General features: G+C 42.2%; 1 protein-coding gene across 1 annotated transcript in view; it reads right to left on the reverse strand.

The window, feature by feature from the left end:
- Nucleotides 1-230: 230 nt before the first annotated feature.
- The window catches only part of CDCP1 (CUB domain containing protein 1), a 52,487-nt gene continuing 37,503 nt past the window's right edge, over nucleotides 231-15,214 (reverse strand). The window contains exons 5-9 of the mRNA XM_054992103.1: nucleotides 12,885-13,121; nucleotides 10,539-10,925; nucleotides 8,844-9,209; nucleotides 5,207-5,294; nucleotides 231-2,570 (exon numbers count right to left, since the gene is read on the reverse strand). Of these exons, the coding sequence (XP_054848078.1) occupies nucleotides 2,123-2,570; nucleotides 5,207-5,294; nucleotides 8,844-9,209; nucleotides 10,539-10,925; nucleotides 12,885-13,121 (1,526 nt within the window). The 3' untranslated portion in view covers nucleotides 231-2,122. The remainder of the gene's footprint in view (nucleotides 2,571-5,206; nucleotides 5,295-8,843; nucleotides 9,210-10,538; nucleotides 10,926-12,884; nucleotides 13,122-15,214) is intronic.

Below are 15,214 nucleotides of genomic sequence, written 5' to 3' on the forward strand. Positions count from 1 at the left end.
AATGACGTCACTTTGGGTCAGCTGGAACAATGGGGGAGTTTTTTTAAAGTTTAAATCGCCCTCGGCAAAAATGGTCACATGGCCAGTGGCCCCGCCCCCTGATCTCCAGACAGAGGGGAGTTTAGATTGCCCTCCGTGCCACTGGTGCAGAGGGCAATCTAAACTCCCCTCTGTATGGAGATCAGGGGGCGGGGCCACCAGCCATGTGACGATTTTCAAGAGGTGCCGGAACTCCGTTCCACCGCATTCCAGTTGAAAAAAAGCCCTGCATGTAAACCAAATTATAATTACATATTACATCTCACTCTCTCTCACACACAAACACACATCGATGCAAATAAATATGAATCCACTATATATAAAACATCGGAAATAATCACAGAGCCTCTGGTTAATGCAAGCACTTTTCTAAGTCCATCAGCATTTCCCCCATTTCTTTTTTGCCAGGCTGCAGCTCTTCCTGATGGAGAAGCCCGTTGATTCTGAGAAGCAGCTTGCAAGATATTGTGGAGGTGGCTTTTGGAAAGAACCTCAGAAGATCTACAACCACACTGCTCTTTGGATTCTAATGATTAACTTGAAATTTTTATTTTTTACTAAACTCTGCTTATTCAACACAGGAAACAACTTCCTTTAACTCAATACGCAGTAAAGTAAATGGAAGTGGGGCAAGAGCTCTTGTGCAACCAATCCCTTTTGTCTACAGGAAGACAAAATACTAGCATCCACAAAGACCAGTGAAAATGCTTTCTCATATATGATCTACTGATTTGGAGTGCATGTGAAACCATTGTGTATACTGCTACGAGGCCAAATTATTATCTTTCCATTTCTTTCCTAACTTGTAAGCACGGATTTTTAAAAAACCGCCGTGCATGGATTTTCTCACTATAAAACAGTCAGTGGCAGCTTGGAAGTCTAGAACTGTGTGCAATGTCGTATACATTGCAATGTCATGTACATTGCACAAGACACATCTATACCCAGAAATGAGGCACTTGAAAATATATTAATGCTAGAAAGTTCAGTATTGTGTAAGGGCTGGGACATCTGCATGTTAGCATTAGCTACACAATTGTTGCTTCTTCCAACTCTGTGCTTCTGTTACTGCAGATAAGTATATTGACCATTGATCCAATACTGGCCAAAGACATCTTACATTTTTACAACGCATTCCAAGAAAACCTAGAAGCAGCTTACAGGTATCTTGCTGGATCTTCATCATCCTGTCAGAAAACTGGCAGAACTCAAATCCACAAGTAAAAGGGAGTTTTGTTTTGTTCTCCGAGACATGTTTCATCTTTAAAACCCACCAAGCTTTGCACTATAAATTGAGAATGCAGCATAAAGCATGGTTACTGTATGTGTCGGACACGGCTTCCATACTTCTGTGCATTGGACCTTTGACATTCTGGAGATACAAGACATCATATGGACCAATCCCCAACCTTTCACAAGCATCACTGATGACAGCTGGTTAAAATTCACCAAGTTGTTTCCACATAAAGAAAATACAAATAAAATATTTTATTTTACATATATTTACACAACTGATTGGATGTGGAATTCTCATTTCCAAACACAACCATCACTTTTGTTTAGTTGTACAGATGTCCATTCAAATACTGGTGTAATCTTACTTAGAACTATACAATGAATAAAATTCATCTTCCTACGATGAGCTTTTAAGTTAGAAAAGCCCTCTTCGAGCGGTGCCCCCCCTCCTCCGTCAAAGGATTCATTCTGCAGCATGGCTGGAATCTTCATATCAATGCTAGTCCATCTTCACGAGCCAAAGAAATCGATAGCTTTGGAAATGCGGTTTTCCAGGTCCCCTTAAAATGCTGTACATAGCTTCTTGGCTTTTTAAAAAGTCTAACAGAAGTTGGAAATGCATCTTTGCCATACCTTTATATGTTCAAGATTCTGGACAGTGTCCTTATGATACATTGCCTGAAAACTCATGCTAAAAAACTGACATGATTTGCAAGGAACAATTTACAAAGGGAATTGTAAAAATAGGCTTTAAAATTATTCCTTTTTTTAAAAAAGGAAAGGCACAACCATGTGTAAACCACAGTTCTGTCTACATGCCCGAGAAGTCTTAGTTTTTGTATCAAGGTTATTCCACTGAGTTTTCCAGTTCCTTTTTTCCAAGTAAGGACATGCCCACCTCTCCATTATCACTCACACGTGTGTCACCATTACTCTTGAGTGGCTCCAGTGCACGCTGCGCAAAGGTATATATCTCATTGTCAGTCACTGGTATGGAGGACTCCTCAGTGCTAGATAGTTTGGACATTTTCCTGAAAGATGAGACTGGAGGGGGAGAAGGAGGCCTGGAACTCACAGGACCTGTAAAAGGCCGATAGACGCCTACCTCAGCATTTGCGGGTCTGCTCAAGTTATCCAGCAAATGCCCATAGACCATGGTGTCATCAATGACTGCATAGACATGCGACTCATTGTTCTTCCGCCCCTTTTTGAACACGCCCTGTTTGGCAGGGAGCTGGGTGTTGACATTAGTATTATACACCCCAACCACTGGGGCTTGGGGAGTTTCCTTTTTCCTGTTAACAAAATAAGCATCACATTACAAACATGCTATTTTTTGTTTTATTTTTTTCTTTTTGAGTTTTTCCGAGTTGCAATTAATGGCTCAATTTTTAAAAAAAATTTATTTTATTAACGGCTCAAAATTTAATCTGCTTGCTGCAACTCAGCTATTTTTTTTTAAAAAAGGTCACACTTTAGATTTGTTCTGCTCCCTGCCGCCACTACCAATAAATGAACTTTTTGCAGATTCATCAACTATTGCATTAAATGTGCCCTAGGCTATGAAACCCTAGTCTAGTTCTTTAGAAAAATTATATATGTATATTTGTGGTGTATGGATATATATTATACACACACAAAACAGCAACACAAACCTCCTTAAAATAACAGTATTAATAGAAAACAGCCATTCAGTGCAACCCAAAGAGCAGAGTAATTAAATACATTTTAAGAGTCCACCTAGACTGGGAAGGTCTCAGTTGGGATGGCGTTCCTTTACTTGGGGTCACCACTGAGGCTATACCTTACATGGTATTCACCTGAACCTCTTAGCAAAACATAACATACATAACAAGGAATTTCCCATCCTCCCAACTGACTGTATGAAGCAGCCACCAAACGAAGAGTAGAAACAGTGTTATCCTATCAGCACTAATTTCAGCATTTCCTCTGATGCAATTTTCCGGTTTTTTTGCACGCAGGGCCTAATTCATGGATAGAAAGAGCAAGACTAACAGACCTCAAAAACAAACATGACTCAGTCCACTATGGGTTTGTACTGAGTAGTAAATCTCACTGACCCTGGCTCAGGCATTTGTGAAGTGTGGCTACCTACAGAGAACAGTCAGCACCACTTCGTCATAATGTGTCTTCCTTAAAGCTGAAAGGAATTGGGAAACTCAGGGTTTGTCCCTCCCTGACTGTACACTGATCAAGGCAGTGATGCATCCGAGCAACAGCAAAGCGATTTGGGCTGCCATTAAAGGGGAAGAAAGTTGCATATACAGAGGTCAATAAGTCGGGGGAGAATTGGCTGTGGAAACCACCCGATATTAAATGGCGACCTTTATTAACTTGTAAAGCCCTGACTTTATATTGGTCTTAAATCAATTGATGAATACAAAAAGGGAACTTATATTAAGTGAACATTGTAGGAGAGAAGTATTGACATTTTAGCTGTACTCAATACAACAACAACAACAAAACCTTTCATAAGAACCGGATCTCAAAAGAGAACTGGGAAGCAGTAGAAAGGCTTATAAGGTGCACTTTTCATTCTCGCTACATTTTCTGTATCTGTCCATTTTGCTTTCACACTGCCCTTCTTCCTAGGAGCTCAGAGCAGTTCTCCCTTCCTCCTTTTTACCTCACAACCACCCCAAGGCTGAGAGCAGAACCACAAGTGACAAAAGGCACAGATTGGACACTTGTCAGCTTCCCTCAAGTTTTGATGGGAAATGTAGGCAGCTTGGCGGAATGTTGGACAAGTGACAGTTAAAAAGTCCATTGGACAGCAGTCAGAGAGCCAAGCTGCAAGACTAGGATGCCTACATTTCCCATCAAAACTTGAGGGAAGCTGACAAGTGTCCAATCTGTGCCTTTTGTCACTTGTGGTTCTGCTCAGAGAGTGAGCGGCCCAAGGTCACCCAGTAGGCATGAAGTTGAGTAGAGAGAGTGAGATTCTCTGGTTCTAGTTGGAAACTAACCATGAGGCCACACTTTGATATCTATATGTGAATGATACCATTCCAACTCAAGTTATTTTAAGAACACATAACTGTGTGCTGGACTAAAGCCTCCTCATGATTTGGACATGTCCAACATGGGGGCAACCATGTCTAATTTCATGATGAATGGAATTCAACGTACTCTGTACTATTCTGGAGTTCTATCATCAAGTTATGATCTTGCAGCATGAAAACTTGATATGAATGCTACGAAAACTAACCCTGTGTACCCTCCCTGTCAGGCTGAAACAAGAACACTCCCATGCAATAGCAAGTTATTTTTTTAGACCGCTTTAAGTATACCTACATTGTCACCTCAGTTCAGAGAAGCACTGAACTCCGGCACCTGAGCTCCAGCACCACCACTCACCACTTAACAAAGAGGCCTAATCTTTGTTCTTTTACCATGCACAATGGAGGCACACGCGAGCTGTGATTCCCCTAACCTGATTGCCATTGTGTACAAAAAAGGGGTGACCCACATATTTTCCATGTGTGCTCAGTTTTGGAATGGGCACATCAGCTCCTTCAACAACCTGGAGTTCTGTTTGCACTTACTCAAAAAATGTACATGCACCAAAAACACGCCCATTGCCCCTTTTCACACAAAATAGCAGCTGTGCATATCAAGAGGAAAGTAGGTAGCATGCACATCCATTATGTGTCTTGGGAGTGCCAAAATAAACCAGCTGAACAAGGCTACAGTGATTGCATTTTATAATCACAGCAGAAGGCAACAGGTTGTTGCTGTTGTAGATACCCCCCACAACACAGTCAGTGCTGTGATTTCTGACAACACCAGACAGATGTTAAGTGTAAGAAGGAAACAGCATGATCTAAACTCCAGGACAGCAAGCTGGATGGGAGGCCACCAGCTCCCTCTTTAGCATAAAGGTACATTTGAACATTACTTGTGAACCTACTTCTTTTTCTTAATGCAGCATACAGCAAGCCCGATAGCTGTTAGCACTGCTAGTACACCAGCCACCCCACCAGCGATGATAGCCACATCTGTGAAAAGAGAAGAGGAGAAAGTTACTCAATGAAATAACTGAAGAGAGAGTGCCAGCATGGCGGAGTGATAAGAGTGTCAGACTAGGATCTTGGGAGGCTCAAGTTTGAATTTCTGCTCTACTACAGAACCTCACTGGGTGACCTTGGGCCAGCCACACACCCTCAGCCTAACCTACCTCAGCAGGTTTGTTGTGAGGATAAAATGGAGGACAGTAGAATAACGTGAACCACTTAGTGCGGAACTACAAGTGACAAAAGGCACAGATTGGACACTTGTCAGCTTCCCTCAAGTTTTGATGGGAAATGTAGGCAGCTTGGCGGAATGTTGGACAAGTGACAGTTGAAAAGTCTATTGGACAGCAGTCAGAGAGCCCAGCTGCAAGACTAGGATGCCTACATTTCCCATCAAAACTTGAGGGAAGCTGACGAGTGTCCAACCGGTGCCTTTTGTCACTTGTAGCTTGGTCAGCTCATCTGGAATCAGAGCTCCCGCAGTTCCTGCACTTTTCTGCTTCTGAAATGTGACACGCCTTTATAAGAACGTGAGCGCACACTCCAACACGCAATTTTCTATGCAGCCAAGCAAGATGCAAGGAGAAGAATAGAACCTGGAAGCGAAGGCCTGAGGTCTAAACCCTCCCATTTAGAGACTGAATTTATAAATGCACATTTTTTTAAAAAGCCAGAAGAATCACAAGACGTTTCGGCACAGAAAGAGCAATGGGTTGCTTTTTCCTTTGTTGAAAGACAGGTGTTAGTGATGTTGGCATAAAGAGGAGGAAGGGAGAGGAACACAATGAAAACTACCACCAGAACATATGCAATTTAAGAAGAGAAGAAAATGTCTCTCTCTTTTAAAAAATACAGTATTTACAGCATAAGACATTAAGTTATCAAAGAAAGAGATATTGAGGTAAAATCATCTCTACTACTTCGACAACCTAACATTATCTAAAAGCTCAATTCCAACACTAAACGCATCCCCAGGCTTGCAAGCATGTGGCAAAACGTACTATGAATGTTGCAACAGAGAGAAAGGAGTATTTGCACCAATTCTCCTAAAAGAGACTAGGGGTGGGGCGCATAGCTAACCATCTATTTCATAATAATAAGGGTTTTCAGACAAACGTACTGAATGCTTGTACAGTGAAAATATGAATCATCCACATCTTTGCTTGACACCCTTCCCCCTCCAATGTTACAAAATATCAACAAAAGCAATACTTCATGGTAATCCAAACACCCTGCACATGAATTAGCCTAGTTTTAGCAATAAATAACTTTTTAGTTTTATTGTTACCACTCAGTGAATGTATCCTCTGCCCAAGCCCTCTTCGCTGTGCCTGTGTGTGCAGAGGTGAGTTGGGTGGTGCTGACTACAAACAGGGCTTTTTAAGTGATGGCACCTTACCTTTGGAATGCCCTTTCTTTCTGGCACCTATCTTACCATCCATTAGGCAGCAGATCAAAACAGATTTAATTCACACTTTTCACTGAGGTGGTTCTATATTTTTAAAGTAGTTTTTATTGCCTGATTCTGACCTGAGGACTGTTTTTTGAATACCAAATGTTTTTATGATTATCTACAATTTCTTATATGATTTTTTACGATTTTTTATGTTTTTTGTTTTATTGTTTTTATTTTGTGAGCTGCCTCAGGGAGGTCTCGGGAAGGTGGCATATTTTTTTTAATAAATAAAAACAGTTTGAGACAAACTACTGGGAAAAGACAGCACAATTTATGAATTGTTCTAGCCAAGATAGTGGTCCCTTTGGAAGGAAAAGCAACACCACTGAATAGGAGGAACAGCAGCTTAGAAGTGGGAAAGATCATACATAACCTATAAGGCTGGACTCAACTACCTAAGGCCATTCCTTTACTCACTGCCACTCTCCTGTGGGCTGAGCATTTGAGGAGTAGGGGGAAAGAGCCTTTCTAGGCAAAAGGCCTTGTTAGACCAGATGTGGAAGACAAATAAGGTTGCCAGGTCCTTACTAGAGATGGGCATGAACAGAAAAACAAACAAACATGATGATCGTTGTTCGTTGCCATCCACGAACAGGGACTCATGAACAACTACAAACATGGCCCTGTTCATGAACATGTTCATGGTTGGCTGTTCGTGAGGGCCAGCAGGCTCTCCTCCAGCCATCATCCAAGTCAAGATCCCTACCGCACCACTCCCAGAAACCTGACCTGAGCAGGCACCAGGAAAGGTACCAATAATAAATAATAGCTTGGCCCAGAGCCTGGCAGCAGCCCTGGAACTTGAAGGGATAGATCCCTATCCCACCACACACAAAGAAAATTCAAGCTCCAATGCACTTTCTCTATCAAAATGCCAACAGCAACTGTCTCTCCGTCTCCAAAGCCAGAGCTGGGAGCCCCCCTCCCCCCTGCTCTTTGTTCCCTTGTTGTAACAAATTTGGAGCTCCAAACTAGAAAGGAGGACCTGCCTATCAAGCTAAATTGGGCTTAGATTGGGGTTTCCAGGGCAACAGCAGGAGTTCAGACAGAGTTCAGACAATCCCTGCCTAAGTTGCCAAGGGAATTGATTGCAGGTGCCAGACTGTCTGGCTTGACGAACAGCAACGAATGAGGCTTGTAATGACCACCTGTTAGTTTAGAATGGAGCCTCACGAACAGCTTGTTTGCAAACAGCAGATTGGGCTGTTCGTGGCTTTTTTTGGTTCGTATTGCTGTTCATGCCCATCTCTAGTCCTTACACCCTCCCAGTGGAACAGGGGGACCTGGCCTTCTGCCTCTGGCATGATCTTCCTCTTGCACATGCAAAGCACGCATGCATGATATCATTTCCAGGAGTGATGCCATATTGATTTTTTAATACTTGAAACCTCTGCTCAAAAGACCTTGGTAATAAAAGGAAAGGGTCTCATGGTATGCACACGTAAGCATGGGGAGCATAATCTAAGTGGGTACAATTTACCAGAATAAATCAAACCAAGATAGTAAGCATTTCCACATTCCATATGTGAGTACAGTGAAGGGCTGAAATGGCGGACACAATTACAAAATGGCTGCTGCAGAAGGCAGTGCCAAGTGTAGGGGAGAGAAGGGTTAACTAAAAATATACTAGAAAAAGGGGCGAGAGAAAATAAAACACTGGTAGCAGCTGCCACTGAAACAATGTTATTTTAATCTGCATACCTGAGCAGCTCTTCGGTAGCCAATCAGAAGTCCTGCTGGGCAAGAACCCCACTTGGCCCCATCCGCTTTCTAAAACCACTTGGTGGGCACCAAGAAAGGTGTCAGCAGGCGGCCATGGTGCCCACGGATGCCATTTTGAAATTCAGAAGCCAAGTCACATCCCTCATTATAAAGTTGCTGACTGCAGCCTCAAAAACATAAACCCTTTGTCTGCTAAGTCAAGGAGCAGGGAGGTTCTTCTCCACACTCTCCTTTTTAGTTTCAAAGGGAAGAACGGAATGGAAAAGTTTAACTCAGGGTAGAACTGATCTGCTCTTCTGCAAAGTCTCATGGTGAACTCTGTTAGGTAAAACGAGACACAAAACACAACACCTCACCTGATTTTTTGCCAGCGATTGTCACGGTGAATTGCATGGATAGAATATTATTACGAGCTGGTTTACAGTTACTGATGTTTATCCAGAAATTATGACGCATATCTAGAGTCCTCGGCAGTAGCTGATCATTACGGAGTACAATATTATCTGCATTTGGGGTCTGTTCATTAACGTAGACATTAGCCCATCCCTCCTCACAAATAACACCCATCCGATCAGATAAGAATTGAAGCTGTGCAGTACTCTTCCTTGGGACACTGATGTTCCAACAGACGTTCATGTGGGAAGGTAGACCATCCACCCAGTTAGGGGTCTCTAAGTAAACTTTGGATTTTGGAGCTGGGGAAACTGTGAAAATGCAATCTTCTGTAGAGACACAAAAAGCAGAAATGCAAAGTCATTTCTGATCTTTATTGTAAGTCAGAAGAGATACTTTACTAAAGGAAGTAATGTCTATCATACTAGCTAACAAACTTAAACTACCACAAAATGTCCTGGCTAACATGTAATCGAGGACCTACAGATTCTGCAACTTCTTAATACAAATTCTGTAGCAAATTAGCCATTAGGATTACAGACCTGCTTCCATCCAGGACATTTCATATTTACTCCTTTTACACATATTAACATGGAAAAATGGCTGCTTTGAAGGGTGAACTCTATGGCAACTGAGACAGGGTTACCACGTCTCTCAAGGCCAAAACAGAGGGCCGGGAGCAGCACAGTACTCAACCCCACTCCATGCACAGGAAGTGCATACATGCTTCCATGCCCCTCCCCATGATGTCATTTTCTGGCATAATATAGGAGCTGTGGGTCACACTAAAACCCAATTAATTAAAAATTGCCTCCAAATAGGCATTTTTTAATGAATTGGGCTTCAGTGAAACCCATGGGTCCCCGGTCACACTGGAAAATGACACTATTTTCCACCACAACAGGGAAGCGCGAGAGCGTGTGCGTATCTCCCTCCACCAGTGCATTTCCCCCCACTAGCCAGGTGAGTGGGGCAGGGGGGTTGGCAGGGATTCCTCCACCCTGGGTGGGAAGCTGGCAAGCCTATGCTGAGATCCCTCCCCTCCCTAAGCCCCACCCTCCCCAGGCTCCACCCCAAAATCTCCAGGAATTTCCCATCCCAGAGCTCCCAACTCTACCCCCCAGCCTCAGGCCCCTGCCACTCCAGGACCCCCCACTGCCATCTGAACCTACTCCTGCCAAAGCAATAGAGTAGATAACGAAGCAGCTTAAAAGAATAGTTTTCAAACTAAAAGCGCACTATAAAATGGCATTAAAAGAAACATTTTGGCCTGGTGCCTAAAAGAGAGCAATGGGCCAGGCAAGCCTCAAGAGGAGGAAGAGCATTTCAAAACCGAGGTGTCAATTCAATCCAACCAATTCCAGATTACACTACGACTCAAGTATTTCTATTTAAAGATTTTAAAAAAATAGATTTTAGTTTCAGAAAGTTAAAGCTTTTTCATTTAAGACTGCTTTTAATTACCTTTGTGTTTATGTTCATTGGAAGTCCTAAACTATGTTCATTTTGTTATTCTTATTTATATTGCAAGCTGCCTTCAGTTCTTGTAAGGTAGAAAGGCAGCTAATAAATGTTTTACACAAACGAAGCTGAATTTAAGAAGGCACCATTCAAGCACTTAGAAACCTGGTTTAAGAATAAAGGGGCAATATCCTCACCTTTCATAGCAGGCACAAAAGACAACTTCAGATCCTGATCCCAATAGGTACTGTTGAACCGGAGTCCAAATGTCTTCAGGCTTATGGTGACATTGTTTCTTATCTGGATTTTTTCAATAGCTCCCCCTGGACAATATATACCAAATCCTAAGGTCTTCCCTGGGTTGGTCCCATTAATGGCATAACTGTAACTTCCACTGCATTTGTGTTGCTGGTTGGGGATATGTTGCTGTAGTTTCAAGCCTGGAGCCCTGAGTTCTATGTTGGTGTCTTCAGGGGCTGTAAGTTTCCATACAAACGAGTCAAGCGGGACTGGAAGCCTGAGAAGACTCTTGGGTACAAACAGAAGGAACTGTCTATTTTGACAGACCCTCGACTTCCAACAGGCTGTAAACAAAGAGACACAAATTATAGACAGACTTCAAGCCAGGCAACCTGCCTAGTAGCTAAGCACAACCTATGACTTGAGAAAAAAAGGTCTAAAGTAGCATTCCTCATATAGCAACCTACTTCTGCAAAACCAAGAGTTTTTAAAAACGGTGTGTGCAGAAGTGTGGCTTTATAGGGGAAGGGAGCAAACTCCTCAAAGGGTACTCTTGGACATGCTCACTGGATTGTGGCCATAATTTTTCACTACAAAAGAAACTTTGACAAAAGGTGTATTCATATTATTCTGTTCAGGCCCCTCTTCATGCATAAGAAAAAACGGAGTTACATGTTGAAAAGTGTAACCCCAGCAGATATTATACATACACGGGCATATCCTGTATCTTTTATCTAATTCTGATGCAGAATTAAATCAGATGAGGAAAACACCATGAAGTGGTGCAGAAAAATCTGACATCTAAAAAAAGTAATTGAAGAATTAAAACTATCCAACACAATATGAATAGCTTTAATAAATGAATGCTCACGAGGCTCTTGCAAGACAATATTCAAACATCTTCCAAACCCTGGTTTCTGTAAATCAAAGGTTGGGAGAGGAGCAAGTGTGGGCTAGGAGGCCAAAACAACCAAAGAAAGGGTGAGAGTAAAAACCATCGAGATTGAGGAAATTCCTAGAGTGCTGTGGATGCTGTGACATCATTCCCACTGCTCAAGTGCAGGGAATGGAGGGAAGAGGCAGAAACTTATCCATTGCATACAGGTAAATGGTAAATCTAAAAAATGGAGATTAAAATGTGGGTCTTCTGGATAGTAATCTAAAACTCTTAATACTACACCATCTGGCTTTCATTTGATGGCTGTTGTTGAACAGCAGCAAGTCACCCAGTGGTTGCTGCTAGACTTGGCCCGGATGAGTCCTCCCTCCAGAGCAGCAGAGAGGCAAGTGGGGGGGGGACTGGGAGTCCAAAATTGTTCTGGAAAGAGCCCCGTTACCTCCTCTTTACTGACAGAAACCAAGGCTTGAAGGCTAGCAGTATTGCTGTAGTTGCCTAGCAACATACACAAGGGCCAATGACATCTTAAATGGCGTTCATTTCCTAAAGGTACAGGCAAAACTTCTATTTGTTTGTGGTTTTGTAAACCCCACCCCCTAATACAGTAAAACAAAACCAGTATTATAATAATTTTCATACTGCAGGTGAAGAGCCTAACAACTTCAAGACTTCTGATGAAAATTCTTCCACCAGCTTGTCAAATGCACTTAGAAGCAATTAGAGAAAATTTGTGCTTCTTTCCAGTCCCACTACCGCTAATACTCAAGGCTTTTCCTCACAACAATGAGCTTGTAATGTTCTCACAAAAGCCTGGAAGATAATTATCAGTCTATGTGGCAGACAGAGAAACAATCTGTGAAGACATCCACAAGCCCCAGATCATCACAATCTTAGCATTCAATATGGCAGCAAACTCATTCCCAAAGTGTGACAACATCACTGGGCATACTAAGAGAAGAAATCTGCTGCAGCTGAGGGCAATCTGAGAGCCATTTCTCATGATATGGAAAATCAAATCATCATTTGTCTTCCTCCACAGGAAATACCACAGTGTCAAGTAAACAGAGATTTGTACCAATAATATGTTCAAAAACTATGACTGACATTCCAAGAGAGCACATTTTCAGACATGTGCTCCTTCCCCATGTGTTATGTTTGTTCACTGGATGCATTCTATAGGCAAGTAAGCCCTTATTCATAATGTACTTTGAGGTGCTTTCCTACAATTCATACAAGTTCAAGCACAGAAATTTAAAACAAAATAGTTATTTCTCTTTGGCCAGCATCCACAGGCAAAGCTAGGACACACCAGAGAGAAAAAACATTATTGGCAAGGGGAAGTGAAGTGACTGTGGAGAAATACATTCACTTTCATATACAGAAATTCAGACTATTATCCTCATACCTAAAGATTTTTCAGCAACCATCTTTACACAGCTGGATAAATCCTTTTGGGTGCACAGAATGGTTATTGAAGTTGAGCCACCAGATGATAACGTCACATTGGGTCCACAGTGTCTAGTGCTTCTGCAGATTAAGCAGGTAGGTTTATTCTGTGAATGGGATCCGGACTGCAGTACATCTGAATAAAATGTAACATTCATGTCCTTCTCAGACCTGAGGTCAACAGTGAAGGAGATATCTGAAAATGAAACAAAAGATCCAATCATATCATTCCAAGAGCTGAAGGGAATCATGATATTCTTACAAAGAGAAGTTACTGGTGAAGTTTTAGGGTTTTCAGAAGATTTACACTGCAGGGAAATTTATTTAGATCTCTTGTTTGTATTTATTTAGACCTCTTTTGCTTGCAGCAGTGAAAATTTGAATAGAAAATGAGTGAAAGTTACATCTTCTCTCTTCCAGAATTATTCTCTCTCCTAGGAACTATGACCTGCTCATCCTCTTTGTCTCAGAGCTATGAGAGATTCCTGTGAATATCTCCTTGAGGAAACATCTGTTTTCTTAGAGGCTTACGCACAAAATATTGCAGCTGGACTCCAGAAGGGATGTAGTTAGAGTAGACAGGACAACATCAGAAGGGGACAACTCACTGAGTTGTCAAACAGAGCCAAGTCTGTCCCCTTTTTCATATCTTCTCCTTTGTATCATGATGGTCTGGTAGAGGGAATCTGCAATGGCCAAAGAGGACCCTCAGAACACTGAGGGCCAAGCTACAAGTGATCAAGTGGAGTGCAAGTGAACTTGTAGCTTGGCCCTCAGAGAGAGAAGGGAGGGGGAACTGCAGATGAAAAGAGAGCCATTGAACTGATTGCAGTTCAGACATAGTTTAGAGACCTCTAGGGCAGGTTAGGGATTTTTGGGTCTGTCTCCAATCACTTCAAGAGGAAGATGACTGTGTAGTGTGGTAGCCTGCAGTGGCCCACAGCAGTTTAAGTTTCTCTTACGTAGTCTTTCTGGTATATTTGAAAACTATAGGGCAGATTGAGGCTAGAGTTTAAGAATTTAAAAGTTTAGGGAATCTGTGGAAAAACTTAACAGCTTTTACAGTTAAAAGTAGACTGAAGGGATGGGTCAAGATGGAGGGAGGTCTTCTAAAAATGGGGCCCATTTTTAGAGTATCAAGCCCCAATGTGACCCATCGCTTCAGCATCACACCAGTGTTCCACATTTTCTAGCAACATGGGTGTGTGCAGGAGTTTTCTGGCACCCTCTTTATCCTTTGAAAGCTGGGGGAGGTGGAAAATCCAAACAGTCAACAAAGAGAAAAAAAAACAGGGAATTTCAAGTCACTCCTACAAGCTGAAAAAAGTTTTTCCACAACTCTTCACTTCCCTAAACGCAGCCCTCCACCCTTGGCTTAACCATAGACACAGACCTTGTATCTCTGGGCCTTTCACTCCTTGCAGCCATGAAATCATCACATTATCCCCATTCTTTGGGAATGGCTTCTCTTCCTCAAAGCAAGCTGCCAGTCCCAGCTTTCCTAGACCTCCTTGGTGCAGGAAGTGTTTCAGAACAACACAAGAAGCACAGTCTTCATATCAAGGAGGGCTCTTGGCCCTTTCGGGGCTGCCCCTTCCCCATGGCAATCATTTTGTAGTGGTCTCCACTATCCTCTCTCAAAATTCCAAAAATGCCCATATGTTCAACAAGGTTGGGGAGCCCTGTGCTAGATAGGGAGGGCACAGGTGGTCTTGATAGTATCATCTGCATCCCTTGTCAACAATATTGGTCTAGGTCACTTTCCGAATGCAGCCAACAAGTTCTACAGCGGTCAAAAGGGAACTACTTTCTCAACCCAGGAACTGTAACTAACTATACCTGAGCTTGTGTACTTGTAACTCTTTTGCAATTGTTCTAAAATGAAACTTACTCTTAAAACCTTCTCCAGGAATCTAAGCTAATCTTAAAGCAGTGAATTTCTTAGCAACTGATCGTCGTGTATTCATTGCTCGATAATTATCCAAGTAAATAAGAAGTAGCAACAGGATGGGGTTGGGAAGAGAAAGAGTACGGAGAAACCGGAGGAGAGTTATTGAGTGTTGATGATTACGCATAACTGTATTTTCCTCTGTAGCGTAACAACCAAATACTTTAAAAGAACTGAGTTTTCATCTGGGTTGATTCTATAAGAGATTTGATCTCTAGTCTGCAAAACAAATGTTAATTGTTTTTAATGATTCTGAGATTACAAGAAACTGAGAATCAAAAGGTTTAGATCCCAATTACTAAGGCAGGCCCTTATTTGAAATGATTGTTATCAGGTTTTTT

The sequence above is a fragment of the Eublepharis macularius genome, chromosome 11 (assembly GCF_028583425.1).
Source record: "Eublepharis macularius isolate TG4126 chromosome 11, MPM_Emac_v1.0, whole genome shotgun sequence".
In the NCBI taxonomy this organism is placed as follows: domain Eukaryota; kingdom Metazoa; phylum Chordata; class Lepidosauria; order Squamata; family Eublepharidae; genus Eublepharis; species Eublepharis macularius.